This window comes from Anolis sagrei, chromosome 6 (genome assembly GCF_037176765.1).
Source record: "Anolis sagrei isolate rAnoSag1 chromosome 6, rAnoSag1.mat, whole genome shotgun sequence".
Taxonomy (NCBI): domain Eukaryota; kingdom Metazoa; phylum Chordata; class Lepidosauria; order Squamata; family Dactyloidae; genus Anolis; species Anolis sagrei.
Genome location: NC_090026.1, coordinates 101499761 through 101518439, shown reverse-complemented (window position 1 = coordinate 101518439; position 18679 = coordinate 101499761). Strand labels below are relative to the sequence as shown.

The 18679-nt window shown below is 38.0% G+C and overlaps 1 protein-coding gene across 1 annotated transcript in view; it reads left to right on the top strand.

Moving 5' to 3' along the window:
• Positions 1–18679, top strand: part of CASD1 (CAS1 domain containing 1) — a 41723-nt gene that overhangs the window by 17746 nt on the left and 5298 nt on the right. Inside the window, exons 6-13 of the mRNA XM_060782243.2 lie at positions 5805–5849; positions 7091–7214; positions 7976–8190; positions 10657–11082; positions 11734–11823; positions 13295–13414; positions 14515–14671; positions 15882–15961. Coding sequence (XP_060638226.2) covers positions 5805–5849; positions 7091–7214; positions 7976–8190; positions 10657–11082; positions 11734–11823; positions 13295–13414; positions 14515–14671; positions 15882–15961 — 1257 coding nt within the window. The remainder of the gene's footprint in view (positions 1–5804; positions 5850–7090; positions 7215–7975; positions 8191–10656; positions 11083–11733; positions 11824–13294; positions 13415–14514; positions 14672–15881; positions 15962–18679) is intronic.

The window sequence follows — 18679 nt, the reverse complement described above, 5'->3', positions numbered from 1 at the left end:
TCGGTCTATAATTCTTAATGTCGGTTTCCGGTGAGCCTTCTTTATGTATCACAGTAATTTCTGCCTCCCTCCAGGAGTCTGGTATCTTCCGATGTTTCAATGCTTCATTCGCTATAACCTTAAAAGTGGGTATCAATTGCTGTTTAAATATTTTGTAAAATCCTGCCGTAAATCCATCCGGTCCCGGGGCCTTATCAGCATTCATTTTGCTTATAGCTTTCTCTATTTCCTCTTCTGTTATCTCCTTGTTCAATTCTTCTCTATCTTCATCTGTAATTTTATCTAGCTTCATTTGTCCGATATATTCCATAATATCCTCTTTCTTTATATTCTCCTTTGTATATAACTTTGTATAGAAGGCCCTGAATTCTTCCAGAATTTCTTTATCAGTCTTCAAATCCTTTTCTTTAGTACTTATTTTGGCAATATGGTTAATTTGCCTCTTTTTTCTCACCTGGTTTGCTAACCATTTACCCGGTTTATTAGCATTTTCAAAAGCCTGTTGTTTTAGGAATTTCATCTGTCTTGATTGTAATTCCAATTCCACGTAGTTTTTTTCCTGTTTCAATGACACCAATTGTTTCTCTACTCATTTAGATGGGTTTTTCTTTCATTCCAGTTCTTTAGCTGCTATTTCAGCCAACAACTCGTTTATTCTTTTGTTCCTTTCTCTGTTTCTTCTTGCTCCTTGTTGGATGAAGTGCCCTCTCAAGACTGCCTTAAAGGCATCCCAAACCACCCGTGGCTCCATTACGTCCAGTTTATTTATTTGTAAGTAATCCTGGATTATTCTCTTAAAATATTCTTTGTCCTCTTCCGTCTTTATCAAGTTCTCATTCAATCTCCATTTTCTGTGATAATTTTTTTGATTAATGACCATTTCCAGGGGACAGTGATCCGACAGATCTCGTGGTAGAATATTGATCTCTTTCAGTTTCGTAGAGAGGTTCCTAGTTATCCAGACCATATCAATCCTAGACCAGGATTGATGTCTGTTCGAAAAAAAGGTATAGTCTCTTTTATCTTTGTTTTTACTTCTCCATGCGTCTTCCAGGTCAAAATCTTTTTGTAGATCCATAAATATCTGGGGGAGTTTCCCTCCCTTAGACTTCTTTTTCTTCCAACTTTTGTCCATTTGAGAGTCGACGACCCCATTAAAGTCTCCTGCCAAAATCAGCTCATCAAACTCTGTTTCTTTTAACTTGGTATTTAAATATTCCACAAATTTCCTCTTTGGTCCATTGGGAGCATATATATTACAAACCAATATTTTGGAGTCTCCGATTATCATTTTCACTGCTACACATCTTCCTTCTAAATCTCTAAATGCCAATTCTGAGTCTATTGAGTCTTTCACATAAGTTACGACTCCTCTTTTCTTTTTTTCATAGGCCGAATAGTATTCCTTTCCTAGTTTTTTATTTGGGAGGTGTGCCACATGTTTATCACAGATGTGTGTTTCCTGTAGCATTATTACATCAAAATCTTGTTTCTTCAGACTTCTCCATATTCTCTTTCGCTTCTGGAGGGAGTTCATACCATTGATGTTATTTGAAACACATTTTATTTGTCTCTCCATCATTTTATTCATTCTTATCTGGTCCCAATCCTGTGTCGCCAAAAGCCAATTCCATTGGTGCAGTTACCGATTGTTCCGAACTCTGACCTCCTTTTTCTTCTTTTTTCCGTGGTGTCATTCTCTGTGGTTTCGGTTCTTTTCCGAGAAAGCCATAGTCTTTTGGTGATTTATATCTTGCCTTTTTTGCCTTTATTCCTTTCCTTGGTGTAGATAATCTTCTTTCTTCTCCTTCCTCTATCTCAACTTCTTCTCCTTCTTCTTCTTCTCCTGATTCCTCTTCGTCTTCCTCTTCGCCATGTTCTTCATCTCCTTCCTTCTGTTTCATAAGCTTTTCATAAAAAATCTTGGCCTTCTGTTCAGTTGTCAACCAATATCTTTCTTCATTGTATGTCACCATTATCCCTTCTTTTCTTTCCCACCTAAATCTTATCATTCTTTTCTTCAATTCATCTGTTAGAAAGAAATATTTTCTTCTTCTTGCTAGGGTCGCCTGTGGAAATTCCTTCAATACCGCAATTTTCTTCCCTTTATAAAAGATTGGTTTTTTATTATTGTTATAGAGCACATCATCTCGAACCTTCTTTCTTGTGAACTTTACTATCACGTCTCTATCTGTCTTATTTCTCCTAGAATAAAATGATGTTATCCTGTAGACCTGATCAACCTCTTGTTCTAATTCATCTCCCTCACACTCCAAGCAGTCTGCCAAAATTTTGATTGTCAATAATCTTATATCTTCTTTATCCTCTTCCATTATATTTCTCAGTCTCAATTGGAAATCCATTTGCATCTGTAACAGTCTTTCTTGTTCCAATTCCATTTTTTCTCTTTGTCTGTCCAATCCTTTTATTTTCTTTATCATCTCTGTTTGCGTTCCCTCCATCTTTTCTTTAGAGACTTTCAATTCTTTCACTTCTCCATCTAACTGTGATATTTCTTTTCTTATCTGTCCAAATTCCTCCTTTATTTCTGTCTTCATTGCTTTAAATTCTTCGGTCATTTTTGTAATCATTCCTTCTTGTTTCTTATAGTATTCTTCATGTTTGGTCTTCACTTCCTCCTCCAATTCTACTTTCAGCGCATCTTGTTTTTCTGATATCTTTTTAATCTCTTTCAATAAGTTATCCATTTTTGGGTTTATGTCCAATGATCCTCTTCGTGATTCTGCTTTAGGGGTTGTCATTTCCAATTTAATTCTTATTTTCAAGGGATTTACTTTTTGCTCACCAAAAATCTCTCCTCTAATAAAATCCAATTATCTTACTTAGATTCTAAAGCAGGAGACCATTAATCTAATAATTAATTGGTTAATTAATTCTATAATCAATCAATAAAAGGGGGTCAAAATTAATTTCCAATTTCTTATAAATTTTCAATTTTGTTATTTACAACTTGTAAAATCAATTCACTTTCTCACAATATATTCTCCCACTAAGAATCAAAATAAAGTATTTTAACAACTATATCAAACAGTCTCTTATTAACCCAAATATTATTATTAATTCATTTAATTTATTTAAATTTAAATTTAAATTCTCCCCTATTTAATAAGTTGGCCTTATTTTATATAAAATCAATTCCTTATGATACTATAGTGTCTTCACTACAATTTATCTAATTATCAAATTATCAATTTATCAGGAAAGATATATAGTTTCTAACAAAAAATATTATTTTCTTCTTTTATTCCTCCGCTTGGAGCTACCAAAAGTCCAATTAATCTTTTACTTATCCACTTCTCTTTTCCTCCAATGAATGTTTATTATCTACTTCTCCTCCTCTTTATGATGCCTTTCGTCTGCTTCTCCTCCTTGTCCGCTGTCGTCTACTTCTCTTCCTGGTCCGTCGTCGTCTTCTTCTCTTCCTGGTCCGTCGCCGTCTTCTTCTCTTCCTTGTCCGTTGTCGTCTTCTTCTCGTCCTCGTATCTCCTCTCTATTACTACTATTTGTAACTGTTGTCTTACTCCTCTGTTCCTCCGGGTCTCAATATCTCCAATATCTCCAAAAACATAAAATTTCTTCTCTGCCGATCTGTAGCGCTTTTTCTCTATGGTCCAAGATGGCGCCGTTTCTTCTTCCGCTTCGTCACTTCCTTTCTTGCGTTCCCTACCGGCCCCTCTTGGTTCCCTCTCTTTTCTTAGTCCTCCACTGCCTCCAGCCTTCCAATTGTGTCACTTCCTTCAAGCAGCCAAATTGTTTATAGAGAAGGCTGGGGTAGACTCAACAATAATGGCGCCAAGGTCGGTATTGTTTATATTCTTTCTTCCGTCTCCAAGTTTTAAAAGTATCTTAAACAGAATCACAGGGTAGGAGCTCTCCGTTCTCCTTACTTCTTTGTATTGAATTGTACTATATATTTAAATCATTTATTCCCATAAATCAATTTTCTAACCGAGTTCTGCCAAATTCCTCTTATCCAATTTATCCTAATTAGTCCAATTAGTCCAATTTATTAATTCACCTAGATATAATTTATGTTTCCAATTCCTTAGTTCTCTTTATTCTCTATTTCTTCGCTCTTTACTCTTTATTCTTTATCCTTATTATTTATTTTTTGTTGGCTCCCCAACCTTCTTTATCTTCCTCCTCTTCGCACCGTTTCTCCCTCTTTCAATTACTATCAATTGGGAGCACTCCCCCGTTACCTGAGGGTGAAGTCTTTCTTATTTCTTTCCCCTCACTGGGGGTTTCTTCAATCTTCTTTTCTTCTGTTTGGAGTGGATTGGCGGCGGTAAGACAAGCCTTGCGGCTTGATCCTTGCGGGGTGGTTCGCTTCCCCTTCCCGCTCGGACCCTCTCGACCTCTCCTCCTTGAGGGGGGAGAGATCTTTGGGGTCTCGGGCTTCCTTGGGGTTCGCGACACCTTTGCACTCAATCCGGCAAAGGGGGGAGCTTTTTTGGCTCTACCTCACCACCACAACGCCGGTCCTCGTCGGGAGCTCCCTCTCGACGAGGCTACCCCGTCGCCATGTCCACCGGAAGCCCCCAATATGTATTACAAATTGATGCACTCTCTTTTGAATAGGCAGCTTATAGCTATTATGTGTGGATCATAATAAATTGTGGCAAGTTCTTGGTGGTATGGGGATACTAAGTCACCTTGTCTGTCTCCTGAGGAATCTATATAATGACCAAGTAGCAACAGTAAGAATCGCGGAACAACAGACTAGTTCAAGATTGGGAAAGGAGTACAGCAGGGCTGTATGCTCTCACCTGACCTATTCAACTTGTATGCAGAACACATCATGCAACGTGCAGGCTTGATGAATCCAGTGCTGGAGTTAAAATTGCTTGATGAAACATTAGCAATCTTAGATATGCAGATGATAACACTTCGATGGCTGAAAGCGAGGAGGAGCTTTTTAAATCAAGGTGAAAGAAGAAAGTGCAAAAGCTGGGTTGCAGTTAAACATAAAAAAAACAAGATGATGGCAACTAGACTGATTGATAACTGGCAAATAGAGGAAGAAAACTTGGAGGCAGTGACAGACTTTGTATTTCTAGGTGCAAAGATTACTGCAGACTCAGACTGCAGCCAGGAAATCAGAAGACGTTTCCTTCTTGGGAGAAGAGCAATCAATGACCAATCTCAATAAAATAGTGAAGAGTAGAGACATTGCACTGGCAACAAAGATTTACATAGTTAAAGCAATGGTATTCCCCGTAGTAACCTATGGATATGAGAGCTGGACCATAAGGAAGGCTGAGCGAAGGAGGATAGACACTTTTGAACTATGGCATTGGAGGAAAATTCTGAGAGTGCCTTGGACTGCAAGACAATCAAACTAGTCCATACTCCAGGAAATAAAGGCTGACTGTTCACTGGAGGGAAGGATAGTAGAGGCAAAGATGAAGTACTTTGGCCATATAATGAGAGGACAGGAAGATGGAAGGAAAAAGGAAGAGGGGCCGAGCAAGATGGATGGGTGTTATCTTTGAAGTGACTGGCTTGACCCTGAAGGAGCTGGGGGTGGCGACGGCATGGGCTGATCCATGAGGTCACAAAGAGTCGGAAGTGACAGAACGAATAAACAAAGTTTTAGATTACTTGTTATAAAACAACATTACATATTTTATATGTAAACTCATAGGATATTTTCTTTAAATGTAGTTAATTTAAAACATGCAATGTCATAGCTAAATGTAGACAAATGTGTGTGTAGTTAAATATTCTACTATTCTTACTATTCACATTCTTAATGACAATCCTGTCTTTGTGTACCATAGGGTCCTTCTGCAAAGCCTAACATAATTGTAGCAGGAGCTGCTACGGTAAGTTGTTTTCGTTGTAGTCACTGTTGAGGTGAGGACAGTAAAATACTAAGTCACCTTGTCTTTCAAATTCCAAACCATCCTCTGTTTTTTTTTTCTACCAGTTTGCCTTAACTTCGTTATTTTGAGCATCGAACAATGTATCTACACTGTAGATAGATTTAATGCAGTTTGAGACTACTTTAAGTGCAATGGGTCAATGCTATGGAATCCTGAGAGTTGTAGTTTTACAAAGTCTATCTTCAAAAAAGTGTTGGTGCCTCACTGCACTATCAATCCCAGCATTCCATTGCACTGGGTCATGACAGTAAAATTGGTGTCAGACTGCATTAATTCTACAGTTAGATACACACAGAGAGAGCTTATGAGTTATGAGTCACCATTACCACACACACACACACACACACAAGTCAGGACCCAGTTTCCAGGGCCTTGATTTTGGCACCAGGAACCAGGGTTCTGACGTAAGACACTGATAAAACACCTGTGGTGGCTGACCCTGAAAGCAAACGGCCAACGGTTTGGGCGGGTGCTTTACGCGGGTTTTTGTGCTTGGCGGAAGTTACATCTTTGAATGAGAGGGAGGGTATATAAGGAGGTGCTGACGCCGGGCAATCTCGGCTTTTTGAATGTCTGTGTTTCCAGCAGTAAAGCTTCTCTTTGATACCAGAGCGTGGTCCTGTGTTTTCATTGGGAGCAGCTGCTGTGAGCTGACACACACACACACATAACTTTTCTTCTTCTTTTCTGCACTACTGCTGATCCTAGAACAAGATTTAATGAATGAGTGTAGATGCGTTTGGCGTAGGACATCATTGTTTCCTGATAGAATTGTAATGTCTAGAATGTATCTGTAGAGAGACGCAAAGTGATGTGCTAGATTTACAATTTAATATTTCAACAAAGCTGAAAAAGAAAGTAAATACTGTTTTAAGTACTTTTATAATATTTTGTGTCAGATTTGATAATATTTTAAATATTTGATGAAACACTAGTCAATAAACTGTAGTATTGTATATTATCCTACACCACTTCTTCCAGTACTTAATGATTTATCTACATGCTATCTTCTTCTGCTGCTCTTTTGAGTTTTTTGAGTTTATATGACTTATTGTTCAATCAGTAGTTTAACCAGTCGTCTAAAACGGAAATTAGGATTTGTTTATAAATAATTAACCATTTTGATTATGTTGACTACACGTAAAAATGCTGATGTTTCCCTTCTGACATTTTTTTTATAGTGGTCAATCAAAATTCACAATGGCAGCAACGAAGCACTGACACAGTATAAAATCAATATCACATCCATTGCACCTCTTCTGGAAAATCTGGCAAGGAGCAGCAATGTTTACTGGGTTTTACAAGGTAAAATAATGTATAAGGCAATGTTTTGTGATGCAACATGTGGATAAAATAATTAGTTGAGGATATATGTCATGCCAGCTTCCCCCCCCCCCCCAAAACATTCCAGGAACAGCTGTGGAGATTAGAGCCTTGACTTGTTTCTGAAAGTCACTGATTTCCACTCCAATTCTCACTTTGTGGGAAAAATACTTTCATTAATAAGAGAGGAATTTTCTTTCCTGTGATAATACGAATAAATACTGCACCAAAGATGTTCCACGTCCTTGGAAGAAGATTGACTGGGTAGGCTGCAACATATCACATGCCTGGAAATTAGCCTGGACTTTTTTGTTATCAGTGGATCTACTCATGAGAAAACATAACATGTTTCTGCAGGGTTGGGAGTGCTTGCTTTATTATTAGATATACTAGATTGAATGGATAGCTTATCTGTCCAGGGGTGCATCTACACATTAGAAAAAAGGCAGTTTTTGACTCCTTTAACTACCATGGCTCAGCATTATGGGAATTGTCATTTTATAAGGCCTTACCCTTTTCTTTCAAAGATAGCAAAGGCCTCTAAAAACTACTGCTCCCAGGATTCCATAGCATTGAACCATGGCAGTTCCAAGTGGTGTCAAACTCCATTCATTCATTCATGACACTAGCCGCCTTTAATTTGGAATGGTTGTACCAGGCTTACTCCAGTCTGTCACTTTTATAGATGATATCCTTAGAGACTGTTTCGCTTTTTAAAAATACTGATATTCTATTCAATTCAGATCCAGTTTATGAAGATATGCTGAGTGAAAGCAGGAAAATGATCACTAATGAGAAAATAGATGCCTACAACGAAGCAGCAATCAGTATATTGAACAGCAGCTTCAGAAATTCAAAAACAAAAGTAAAAGTTTTTAGTGCACCAAGACTGATAGCAGAAGAAACCATAATGCAGTCCTCAGATGGCTTACATCTTCCCGAGTCAAGTAGAGAAACAGTGAGTAATCTTCATGAACATCGTCTTCAGAATTAATAATACTCAGTTGGAAATGTAAAACTTAATGCAGGCCAGTTCAATGAGCATTGTTTTTTTTCTTTTTAAGTGTTATCAAGCTTTTCTGGAAACCTATCCTTTTTTAGGCTACATTTTGGAAAGAAAAATCCATGATAAAGCTATCTTGCACTTCTTCTTTGTAGATTCTGTGATCCCTTCTACACTGCCATATAATCCAGATTATCTACTTTGAATTGGATTATATGAATCTACACTGCCAGTGTAGAAGGGGCTGTGACTCACACGAAGATTTGACTACACAGTGCGTTATTTAAAATCTTCTAGATGTTTCCATAATAAACATTTTGGCAGTAACTCTGCTCACTCCCAGGCACCATGATCTTCCAATCCAAACCCTCAGTTCCTCCGTTCTTTTTTGTCTCTTAAAAACACTTTAGAGTGCTCTTCAGTTTACAGTTAGGATTGCTGATAAATAGAATTGGACAGCCTTTCTTTTGACTTTCTCTCTCTCTCTGTGTCTCTCTCTCTTTGTATTGGTCTGTTTACCTTTGAACATGTTGTGGGTGCTCATAAAATTACTGGCTCAAATTACTGTTCTATCTCAGGAAAACACACGCAGTCGTTGACAGGCCATTTAACCACAAGCCTGAAGGAATAGAGAAGCGAAGTTCATAAAAGTCCTTTATGAACATGTCCTAAGTTCAGCTACTCAGGCAGTGAGGGGGAAACCTCATCAGTTGGCTTTGTCCTGAACATCAGTGTCTTGTCCTCTGCTCCACCTCAAGCTTCTTTGCTTCCAGCATCTGTCTGATGGGCTGTTAGATGATCTCTGAAACTGAGTAGTATTCCTGTGAAGAAGAATTTACCTGTTTGTACAGTATCTTTCCAAGTGGCTTGCAACCACTATTCACTTAGTATATGGACTGGCAGGCAAACAGCTTCTTCCTCAAGTGAGAAGTCACTCAAATAGAATGACAGCCTTTCTGAGGAGGGTTTATTTTAATAAAATCTGGAGAGCCGCTACCTGGTCTAGGCTAGAGTTCCCAGATAGAGACTGCATTCAGGAGGGCTGTGTCCTTTTTTGTGTGGGACAGGACTTTTTCCTCCTGTGATTGTTAGCTTATGTGAATCACAGAGATTGGTTACATACCTATGTACTGTGTGTGTAAATTTTAATATATTGTTGTAGGTTTTCATGGCCAGAATCACTGGGTTGTTGTGTGTTTTCCGGGCTGTATGGCCATGTTCCAGAAGCATTCTCTCCTGATGTTTTTCCTGTATCTACGGTAGGCATCCTCAGAGGTTGTGAGTTTTCTTTGAGCAATCATCTTTGAACTCACTGGACCCTCTCCTTGTCGTATCCTCATTCCTACCGCCTCCTCAGATGCTGCTGCTTTAGTGTCCATGAAACTGAGGATTTAGGTGTGAAGTTCACTGGTGTAGCATGTGAGGAGTGGGCAAGACTATTGCCAAACACTTACATAAGGACTCTAGAATGTTCCGTATGATTCATTGCCCACATAAAAGTGACCTTTGTGCAAGTTCAGATAGCCACTGTTATTGATAAGCAACCTGTCCTTCATTGTAATTCTAGTGAAATGCCAGGAAAAATTCAATTACTGAATCTATGCAGGAAAAGCACAATTAAAAAAGAGGGAAGTGGGGTTTTGGAAGCAAGAAAGGTGAGGAGAAAGAGCCATTGGCGACAAGGGGGCCGAGGGAAAAGTGTATTGTCAGGAAGGGAACGGGGGAAAGGCTTTTGTCTGTGAGGGGACTGAAGGAAAAAGGCTTTTTGTGCCAAGGGAAGTGGGGCGGAGGAGGAGGAGTAGAAAAGAGGGGAGAAAATTCTGAAGAGGGGGAGAAAGTTCTGAAGGGGAGTAGAAAGGGGCAGGATGCTTCATGGAGCCCCACACTTTGAGAACTGCTGGTTTAAGAGATCACTGAGTTGAGCGTCCATAATTCCACTCATTGACCTCTTAACTTTCAAAATCTTGCACAATCTAAAATGAATAGATTGTGCAAGATCTGATCATGGATATTTCAACAGAACATCTGGTTTAGTGCTAGAAGGTCAGAATTAAGAGAACTTGGGCATCAAGACAGACTAATTTCTCTTTTCTAAATTAAGATATTAGGAGATTGGTAATTAATACTTGGGTGATTTAACAGTTCCGTTTTGTTTTTCGAAAAGAAGAAAGAGGGAGAAACCAGGAAACAATGGGGGATCACTTCATAATTTTTCGAAAATCTTTAGTTCAGCTGTAAAATGAGCAAGATTTATGTCATACCCTTTTTAGTTTATTTTTTTTAAAAGGAAAACTACAGAGAATGGTTTGTTGAGTGTGTTTTTAAAGAAGAAATCAAAGTGAAACTCCTCATTCATTTCCTTAAATCAGAAGGAATATCCAAGTACAAAATCTCACTGATCAGAATTACATTTTTCCTCAGAGTGCCATGATTCTCGTAAACATCCACTGCAACAACGTTACAAAGCCAATTGATGGTTCATGCTGCCAACCTCGACCTCCCCTCACCTGGATACAAAAGCTAGCTTTCTGCTTTTTTGCATCATCTGTAATTGGATATTTAATTCTGGTTCTGATTCGTCGTAACAATCACCGGAAGAACAAGCCATGCACTGATATGGAAAGCGGAGAGGAGAAAAAGACCACTACGAATAGCTCGGCTGTTTCTACCCTAGAGACACTTTTGCAATGCTTATGCAAACTTGGTTTTATTATGAGTTACTTCTACCTGTGTGACAGAGCCAATCTGTTCATGAAAGAAAACAAATTTTACACGCATTCATCCTTCTTCATACCAATCATTTACATTCTGGTCTTAGGAATATTTTATGCTGAAAATACAAAAGAGGTAAGCCAGTTTACTTTTGAGCTTTTGTTTCTTAATTTAAAGTCATAATTGAACAGAATATGAATACACAATTTTTCTGTCTTTGCTGTCGTTTATAGATACTGTAACATTCTTTATGCACAATGACCCAAGAAGAATTTTATGCACCTTTTCTTGGGAATAAGCCCCAATTGTTCTTGCTTCAGAGTAAACATGCTGGAGATTACACTGTAAACCAAAGCATATACGGTAGTGCATTTAAGATAGGGGAGTTGTGGTAGTTGTTGTCTACAGCATTTATTCATTTGGTGGTTCTGAGAGGCACCCAGGTGCATGGGTCTACACTTCTCTCCCCCCACCCTGAATGGTAACTTTTCATTTTCCACCTGAAACTAATTTTTTTCTTTCAAAAACAGTGTTTTTGATGCTATAATCAGGTGGAAATTTCACAGTACTCACTATTTAGTCCTCTGTGCAGGTTACAGCTTACAAAAACTTTTTTGGCCGGTGTAGTATAGAAAAAAAAACCTGATCAAATTCTAGAGGAACCCCTATCTCGTATTTCCAAATATTTAAACTTTCCTCACACATTAGTTTGCTTTACTTTCATTGCTTCGTAAGTGGCTTCTTGTTTTTGTAGAAATATCCATGTTCTCATTTTATTTTGTACAGACCAAGGTGTTAAATAGGGAGCAGACCGATGAGTGGAAAGGGTGGATGCAGCTTGTCATTTTGATTTACCATATCTCTGGAGCAAGCACTGTAAGTGTCTTTCACTGTTTTAAAAAATGCTTTCTGCCCAAAGCGCCCGGGCCTACGTACCTCGGCCTGGCAGGGCCTGAAGCTGAGTGCAGAGTAAGGAGTGCTCCTTACTCGGCGCTTGACTGCAGGCCCTGCAAAGCCCGGGCGCATAAGCCCACAGCCTGCACCCATAGGTCCAAAGCGCTGGGGTGCCTGAAGCTGAGTAAGAAGCGCTCCTTACTCGGCGCTCAGCTGCAGGCCCTGCCAGGCCCTGGTAGTTTGAGCCTATGCACAGCAATCAGTCCAAAAAGCAAGCTTGGAGCCGGTTCCCACTCCCAAGTGCCTTTCATTTTGAGTCCATTTTCATTCCAGGTAGGGCCTTCCCGTTTTGTCACGAATTAAACGGATGGGACAAATTTTGGGCCTATGACTAGTAGACTCTGGGCAGTCTTCCTCTTTTCCTATTGACTTATATCTTGACAAGCATTATTATCTTTTCTAGAAAATTAAGCCTTATTAAATTAAGGTTTGTAAATTCGAGGGGGCTCATTGGGAAAGCAAGCATGGAGCCACTGTTGGTTGAGCTACCCAACCTCACATAAGTGAATATACGATTTCAGTATTATCTCAAACAGATTCAGTGCATCCACTAAGAATGTACTGACTGGATTGGACTGTGAGAGAATTGTTTCTCCCCTCCCTCTTTTCTTTACTATTCTTATCTAAATTATAGAAGTCTTCTTTTTAATTGCAGTTATCTTACTAGTAGAAGACAGATATATCAGTTCTGTTCCTAATCCTAAGCTATACCTTGCGCATAACTGTAAACAAGTCTTTTTCTTAGTGGTGGAACAGATGGTTGGTCAATCGCTTGCATATTGTGAATAGTTTAAGTAGAGAAGGTCATGAAGTTTTGTTGTTTGCTATCAAGTCAACTTTGACTTATGGTGATCCAATGAATGAGAGGCTTCCAAAAGTACTGGTGAATTTCAAAGTCCTAGTAATGTGATTGTTTTAAGAAATAGAATATTTGGGAAGCAAGTTATTATTATTGTATTTATGTGTACCCAGCTTCATCTTCCCAAGGTGGGGGGGGGGGGGCACTAAAAGCGGCTTGACATAAAAACATTAGTATACAATTTAAAATATAGAAATATGCAACGATTAAAACAGAATTAAACACAAACAGCACTAAAAAAATCACAGTTAAAATCCATCACAACATGTTCAGAGTTAAAAACCACAGCACTCTCTGACTAAATCTTAAACACCTTCATCTTTTAAAGCCTGTCTGAATAGAAAGGGTTTAGCCTGCTCTCGGAAGGATAGCAGGGAGAGGGCCATTCTTGCTTCCCTGGGCAAAGAGTTCCAGAGTCGTGGGGTTTAGGCTTTCCCCTCTTACCATCAAGTTTGATTTGAGTATTTGAGACTTAATGAGCTTAAGTCTTTATGACGTAATTTTTAAAAAAGCAATTTACATTTTTATCCATAGTTTCTGCCAGTCTACATGCACATCCGTGTGTTGGTTGCTGCATATCTCTTCCAAACAGGCTATGGGCATTTCTCATACTTCTGGATTAAAGGAGATTTTGGCATCTACAGAGTGTGTCAGGTAAGAAGTAAATAAATCTCTATATAATCAGGACTGAATGCTAACTGACATCTGCCATCACTTCATGCAATCTATGTTGAGTCATCACCTTTTCAGTTTTAGGAGGCAAGTTTCACAATAGATTTTTAGCAGTGAGCAGGCATGGGCTGTTAGGAATTGTGTGAGTTGGAGTCAAAAACACCTAGAGGGCAAAAGTTTGCCCATGCCTGCTCTATTGTCTGGCTGCTTCTTTATTCTAACTGATTTCTGTCGTGTTCTGAACTCAGACCTCTATGAAGAGCTTTCATTCTGTCTTGTTGGGTCTCCTTTAGGCACCTTAATACCCAGAACATGAGATTTTCCCTTCTAATTCCAAAGAGGCAAATATTCCCTTACTGAACACACAATTGTTGAGCAACCCTGTGTAGAACTAAATGGGCAAATAAACAAAGACTTGAGTAGAATTGAGTCAGACCACTTTACTTCTTGTTTGCCAACTTACCCTTAAGTTTATATACTTTCATCTGTTGACTGATCACTGAGTGTCCTAAGTGTAGTAGGAAGTACACTTAGAATTAACAGTGTTATGGGGGAACATCTTTGGGGGATGTTATGGGGGAACATCTTTGAGCATGAGGGGCAGATTCAGTTTTAGAGGGGTTTTCTAGGTCTGCGTTCCAATAGTGGTTGAGGCCAAAGGCAAAAACTGTCAAGACTATAAAAACTACCATATTTTAGCTTCAAGTTCTTGTTGCTGAAAACTAAACCTTAGAAGAGGCATTTCATCTTTTTTGGAATAGTGGTGGGAAGCATACAAAATCTGGACAGCCGCCAACTTAATATCCTATACAGTGGGAGGTTTGTTTTATTGTATAGCTAAAGAGAAATTGTAAATGGGTTTTAAGTTTTTGTGGAACAATTTAATCCATAAAATTGTTAGCCCTCCTTACTGTTCCAAAAAAAAAAATATCAAAATATAAATAGTCTTGGGTTCTTTGTCAGTTCAATTCAGATGGAATTATAAGACTGTTGAAATTGTTTTACATTGAAATGTGATTTAAAATATTCTCTTCTTCATGATTAATGAAGAAATATTTCACTTCTTGTCCAATGCTTAACAGGTTTTATTTCGACTGAACTTCCTGGTTGTGGTGTTGTGCATAGTGATGGATCGGTCTTACCAGTCCTATTACTTTGTACCTCTAGTCTCGGTCTGGTTTTTGATTATATATATAACATTAGCTCTATGGCCTCCAATAGTCCAGAAGAAAGCCAATGGTAAGAATGAATTCCTTTTGCTGAAAAATAATTGCTAATTATAATAGTTGTATCCTTTATTTCATTGCATTAAATGTTATATTTACCTTTCTAATTGTGATTTATTGCACATAGAATTTGTTGTTGCTGTTGTTTTTGTTGTTGTTGCTGTTATGTACCTTCAAGTTATTTCTGAATTATGGTGACAAATCCATTACAGGGGTTTTGGGGCTGAGAGTGTGTGACTTACCCACAGATCACTCAATCGGTTTTTGTAACCGAGCAAGGATTTGAACCCTGGTCTCCAGAGCAATAGTCTTAACACAAAACACCATGCTGTACTTGTATTCTATACATAGTAATATAACCATTTTGCTGTGAAATAATAACAATGAGAAGGCAGGAGAGGACATTCTGTTTACCCAAATCATAACCTAAGAAATTTAGTACACAGTGAATGAAATATAGGTTTCCAAGACCAAAATAGCTATTTTTGGAGTGGGAAAGGAACCAGAGTGTGCAGGGCTATCTCGTGTTCTTTAATTCTTCATCTTTTCTCAGACACTGTTTCCCATATTTATTACTGGTTTAGTTTTTAGTGAATTAGTCTTACTTGAGAGTACTTCTGCACTGTAAATTGGAGATCACTAGAGAAAATGAGGCTGTTACGAAGTTACATAGTTAACCAGATTTGGGTATATAATACCAGTTAGGGGTTGAACTAGATGGCCCTCATTGTCTCTTCCATCTCTGTGGTTCTAAATAAAACTATTATTGAGGATGGAATGGGAGAGGGAAAGGAATACCTTCCAATTGCTGCCTCTTTTCTGTGCAGGGCTGTCAAGTGAAACTTCAGTCTTGTTCTGGAATGGAATGTGGATGGGGCACTGTATATGAATGATTATCCCGTTGAAGTAATTGTATTGCTGGTGTTAAACCAACAGTGTCTGTGGCCTTATTTTGAGGAGATGCATATTCTGTTACTTGTACACCTGAATGAGGATTGTCTCCACATTTCTCTTCCCCCACCCCCATCTCCCAAATTACTATCTTCTTGCTAAAATCCCTGGAAAGGAAGATGGTGTTTTCTCGAGTTGGGGATATTCACCAAATGCACTTCATGTTTGGTTCAATTCAAATTTTAAAGATATTGGTTTGGTACACTCTTATATCAGCGGATAGCTTATCGAAATAATAACAAAACCTCAATTCTATTTTTTTCCCCCCACAGGCAGTTGTTTCTGGCACTTTGGTTTACTGCTGAAATTTGTTTTCCTGTTCATCTGTATATATTTTCTAGCCTATTCTCAGGTTTGTATTTTACCTTTTATACGGTATTGTGGAGTAGAAACTGACTGATGGAATGCAAATAGTCTAAATTTTGCTTGATATTTAGAAATCAAACCTTCTTAAACAGTAAGAAAGAGCACTTGTAGTTCTAATGGGGCAGAAATGGTAAATGTTATGTGCTCCTGTAAGGAATAGGCTGTTATCTGTTTCAAACAACTCACAGGCTTTTAGCTCTATGGCAAATCCATTAACTGTGTCCCTCGAAATGGGTGTTGGAATGCATGAGTTCATCCAGAGGACTGAGGGTGGAGCAGCTACTTTCACAAAGTACATCAGCCTTACATCTAAAACTTGACTGTTTTGTCTTGAATAGAGGGCATTGTTTCCTTGTTTGTTTATTTATTTATTTCTTCATCCTTGGTTGACCTGTCATGTAAATCCCAGGTACCACAACCTTTCTAGTGAAGGAAATACCTGCTGTTAAAACATGGTCAAGCTTTTGACCATATTTAGGGATCATGATCACTATATTTGAGGATTTAGTGAGTGGTCACTGTTGCACTTAATAAGGACAGATATTGCACATAGCCACTATTTTATTGCTTGTCAGATCTTTTGGTATCTTTAATTGATAAGGGTTATAGCATTGTTTATGTGTAATGGGGTTAATATTATTGTTATTAATTTAACCTTTTTTGCTGTATTTGTATTGTGTTGCACTACTGGGTGCATCCTGTGTGTTGCCCCGAGTCCCTCCAGGGAGATGGTGGCGGGATACAAATAAAATTATTATTATTATTATTATTATTATTATTATTATTATTATCTGACACAAAAACTCAGTATGTCACAGCAAACGAGATATATATGCTGGATTTCGTATCACAAAATCACAAGCTGAACACTTCCCAAATGTCTAGGACTGTGTGATTATTATTATTATTATTATTATTATTTGGAACAAACAAGATGAGTCCACAGCAGACAAGATTACTCTGCTGGCTGTTGTATTGGATCACACGTCGGACACTTCCCAAGTGTCTAGGACTGTGTGATGTATCGGCGAATAATGCGTGCAGATCCCAGTAAGGTGGCCTTCTGCCTTATTATTATTATTATTATTATTATTATTGGACATTTGAGCATTATATGAGAATTCCTTCTGTTGTATTTTGTTGTTGAAATTTTTAAAAAACAGAGGTTTTTTTTAAATAAATCAAAACGAAATTACTTTTGCATTTTGAGGTCTGACCAGGAAGAAGTAATTAGAAACACAGAGCTCCAAAACATTTGTATATCATCTTCAGGAAAAAATATATAGCTATGTTTCTTTGTAGAGAAATATCCTGAGGCTTTTAGAATAGAAGCTGTGCCTCTAGCTTAATATTGCAGTGCTCAGAAAATATACTTTTGGAACTGCAACTTCCAAATTTCCCCATTTATCAAAGAGCTATATTTTAAACAAAATCCTCATAACTGAATTTGGGAATATATTTTGTATGTTTATACTACCCACTGTTTAGTCTATGGTGAGATTAATTTGTAATCTCCATTACAAATGGAGTGTGTGCTTCATTTGTTCTCTCCCTATAGAGTGTTTATGGCCTCAGGTTCCACATTTAAATAACTTGTGAATAAGAGAATAGTTTTTTTCAGCTAGCTCTACAAAGCACTTAGAGATGTTGATTCGCTGATTTGGTATGGATTATTTTCCAGAATGCACTTTTCCCCATTTGAATACTTGCAGAAATTCCTACAGTTTTCTCTGGCAAGATTTACATTAATTAAAGCTGATCAAAGCCTTTGGTTTTAAGGGAGTTTTATAATGTATTGCAGAAGCCTTTGTTACTTTTGTTTGGCTCATACTGTTCAGATGCCTTTAAATAACAAGTTCAGCAATCACACTAGGATGGAAAAAAACATAGCTTTAGAGAGCCAGTGTGAGTGGGGGCGAAAAAGCTCTGTGGCAAAGCATACAACCTCTCAGTGATAACTTGTTTTAACTTTCATTCTTTTAGATTTCCTGGAATAACTTGTTGATATTTCTGTGAACATTTTTATATGGGTTTTTTTGTATCTCAGATGGGTTCTGCCCTTACTTAAAATCTCACCTAGAACATTCTAGGAGCGCTAGTATACACACCCAGAGCACAGGGTGTGGTTTCTGCCATTCTTGTTTCTTTGCCATAACAACTTGAGAGTATTCTCTGCCAGCTCATAACTCCAAAATACAAACATATGTACATACATTTTCAAAAAGGATTTCCTGCTTCCCCTTTGTTGATCTCTCTAACTTTTTTCTTTCACCTTATATCCAGGAAGTTTATTCCTGCTTGTTTTAACATACAAGCGAATATCCCAACAATTTAGAGCTCCAATCCTATATGTAAAGTCTTTTCCTCTCCCTCGGATATGCAGATCTTTCAGCCCCAAAGTGTGGTGGAAGCTGCTTTCTTAGAAGCTTTTAAACAAAGACTAGATGGCCATTTGTCAAGGGTGCTTTGATTGTGCTTTTCCTGCATGACAGGGTTGGACTAGATGTCCCTTGTGGTCTCTTCCAATTCTATTCTATGATTTTATGAAAATCGTTGACAAGTACAAAAAGTGGACAGGAAAAAGAGGAAAATAAACAGATAATGAACAAAAAAAAATCAAATGTACCTTTTGTGGATATGTGTTCCAAAAGTTCAGTTTTCCAAAGTGCTCTATTTCTAGGAACAAACATCCATTTTATCCCTG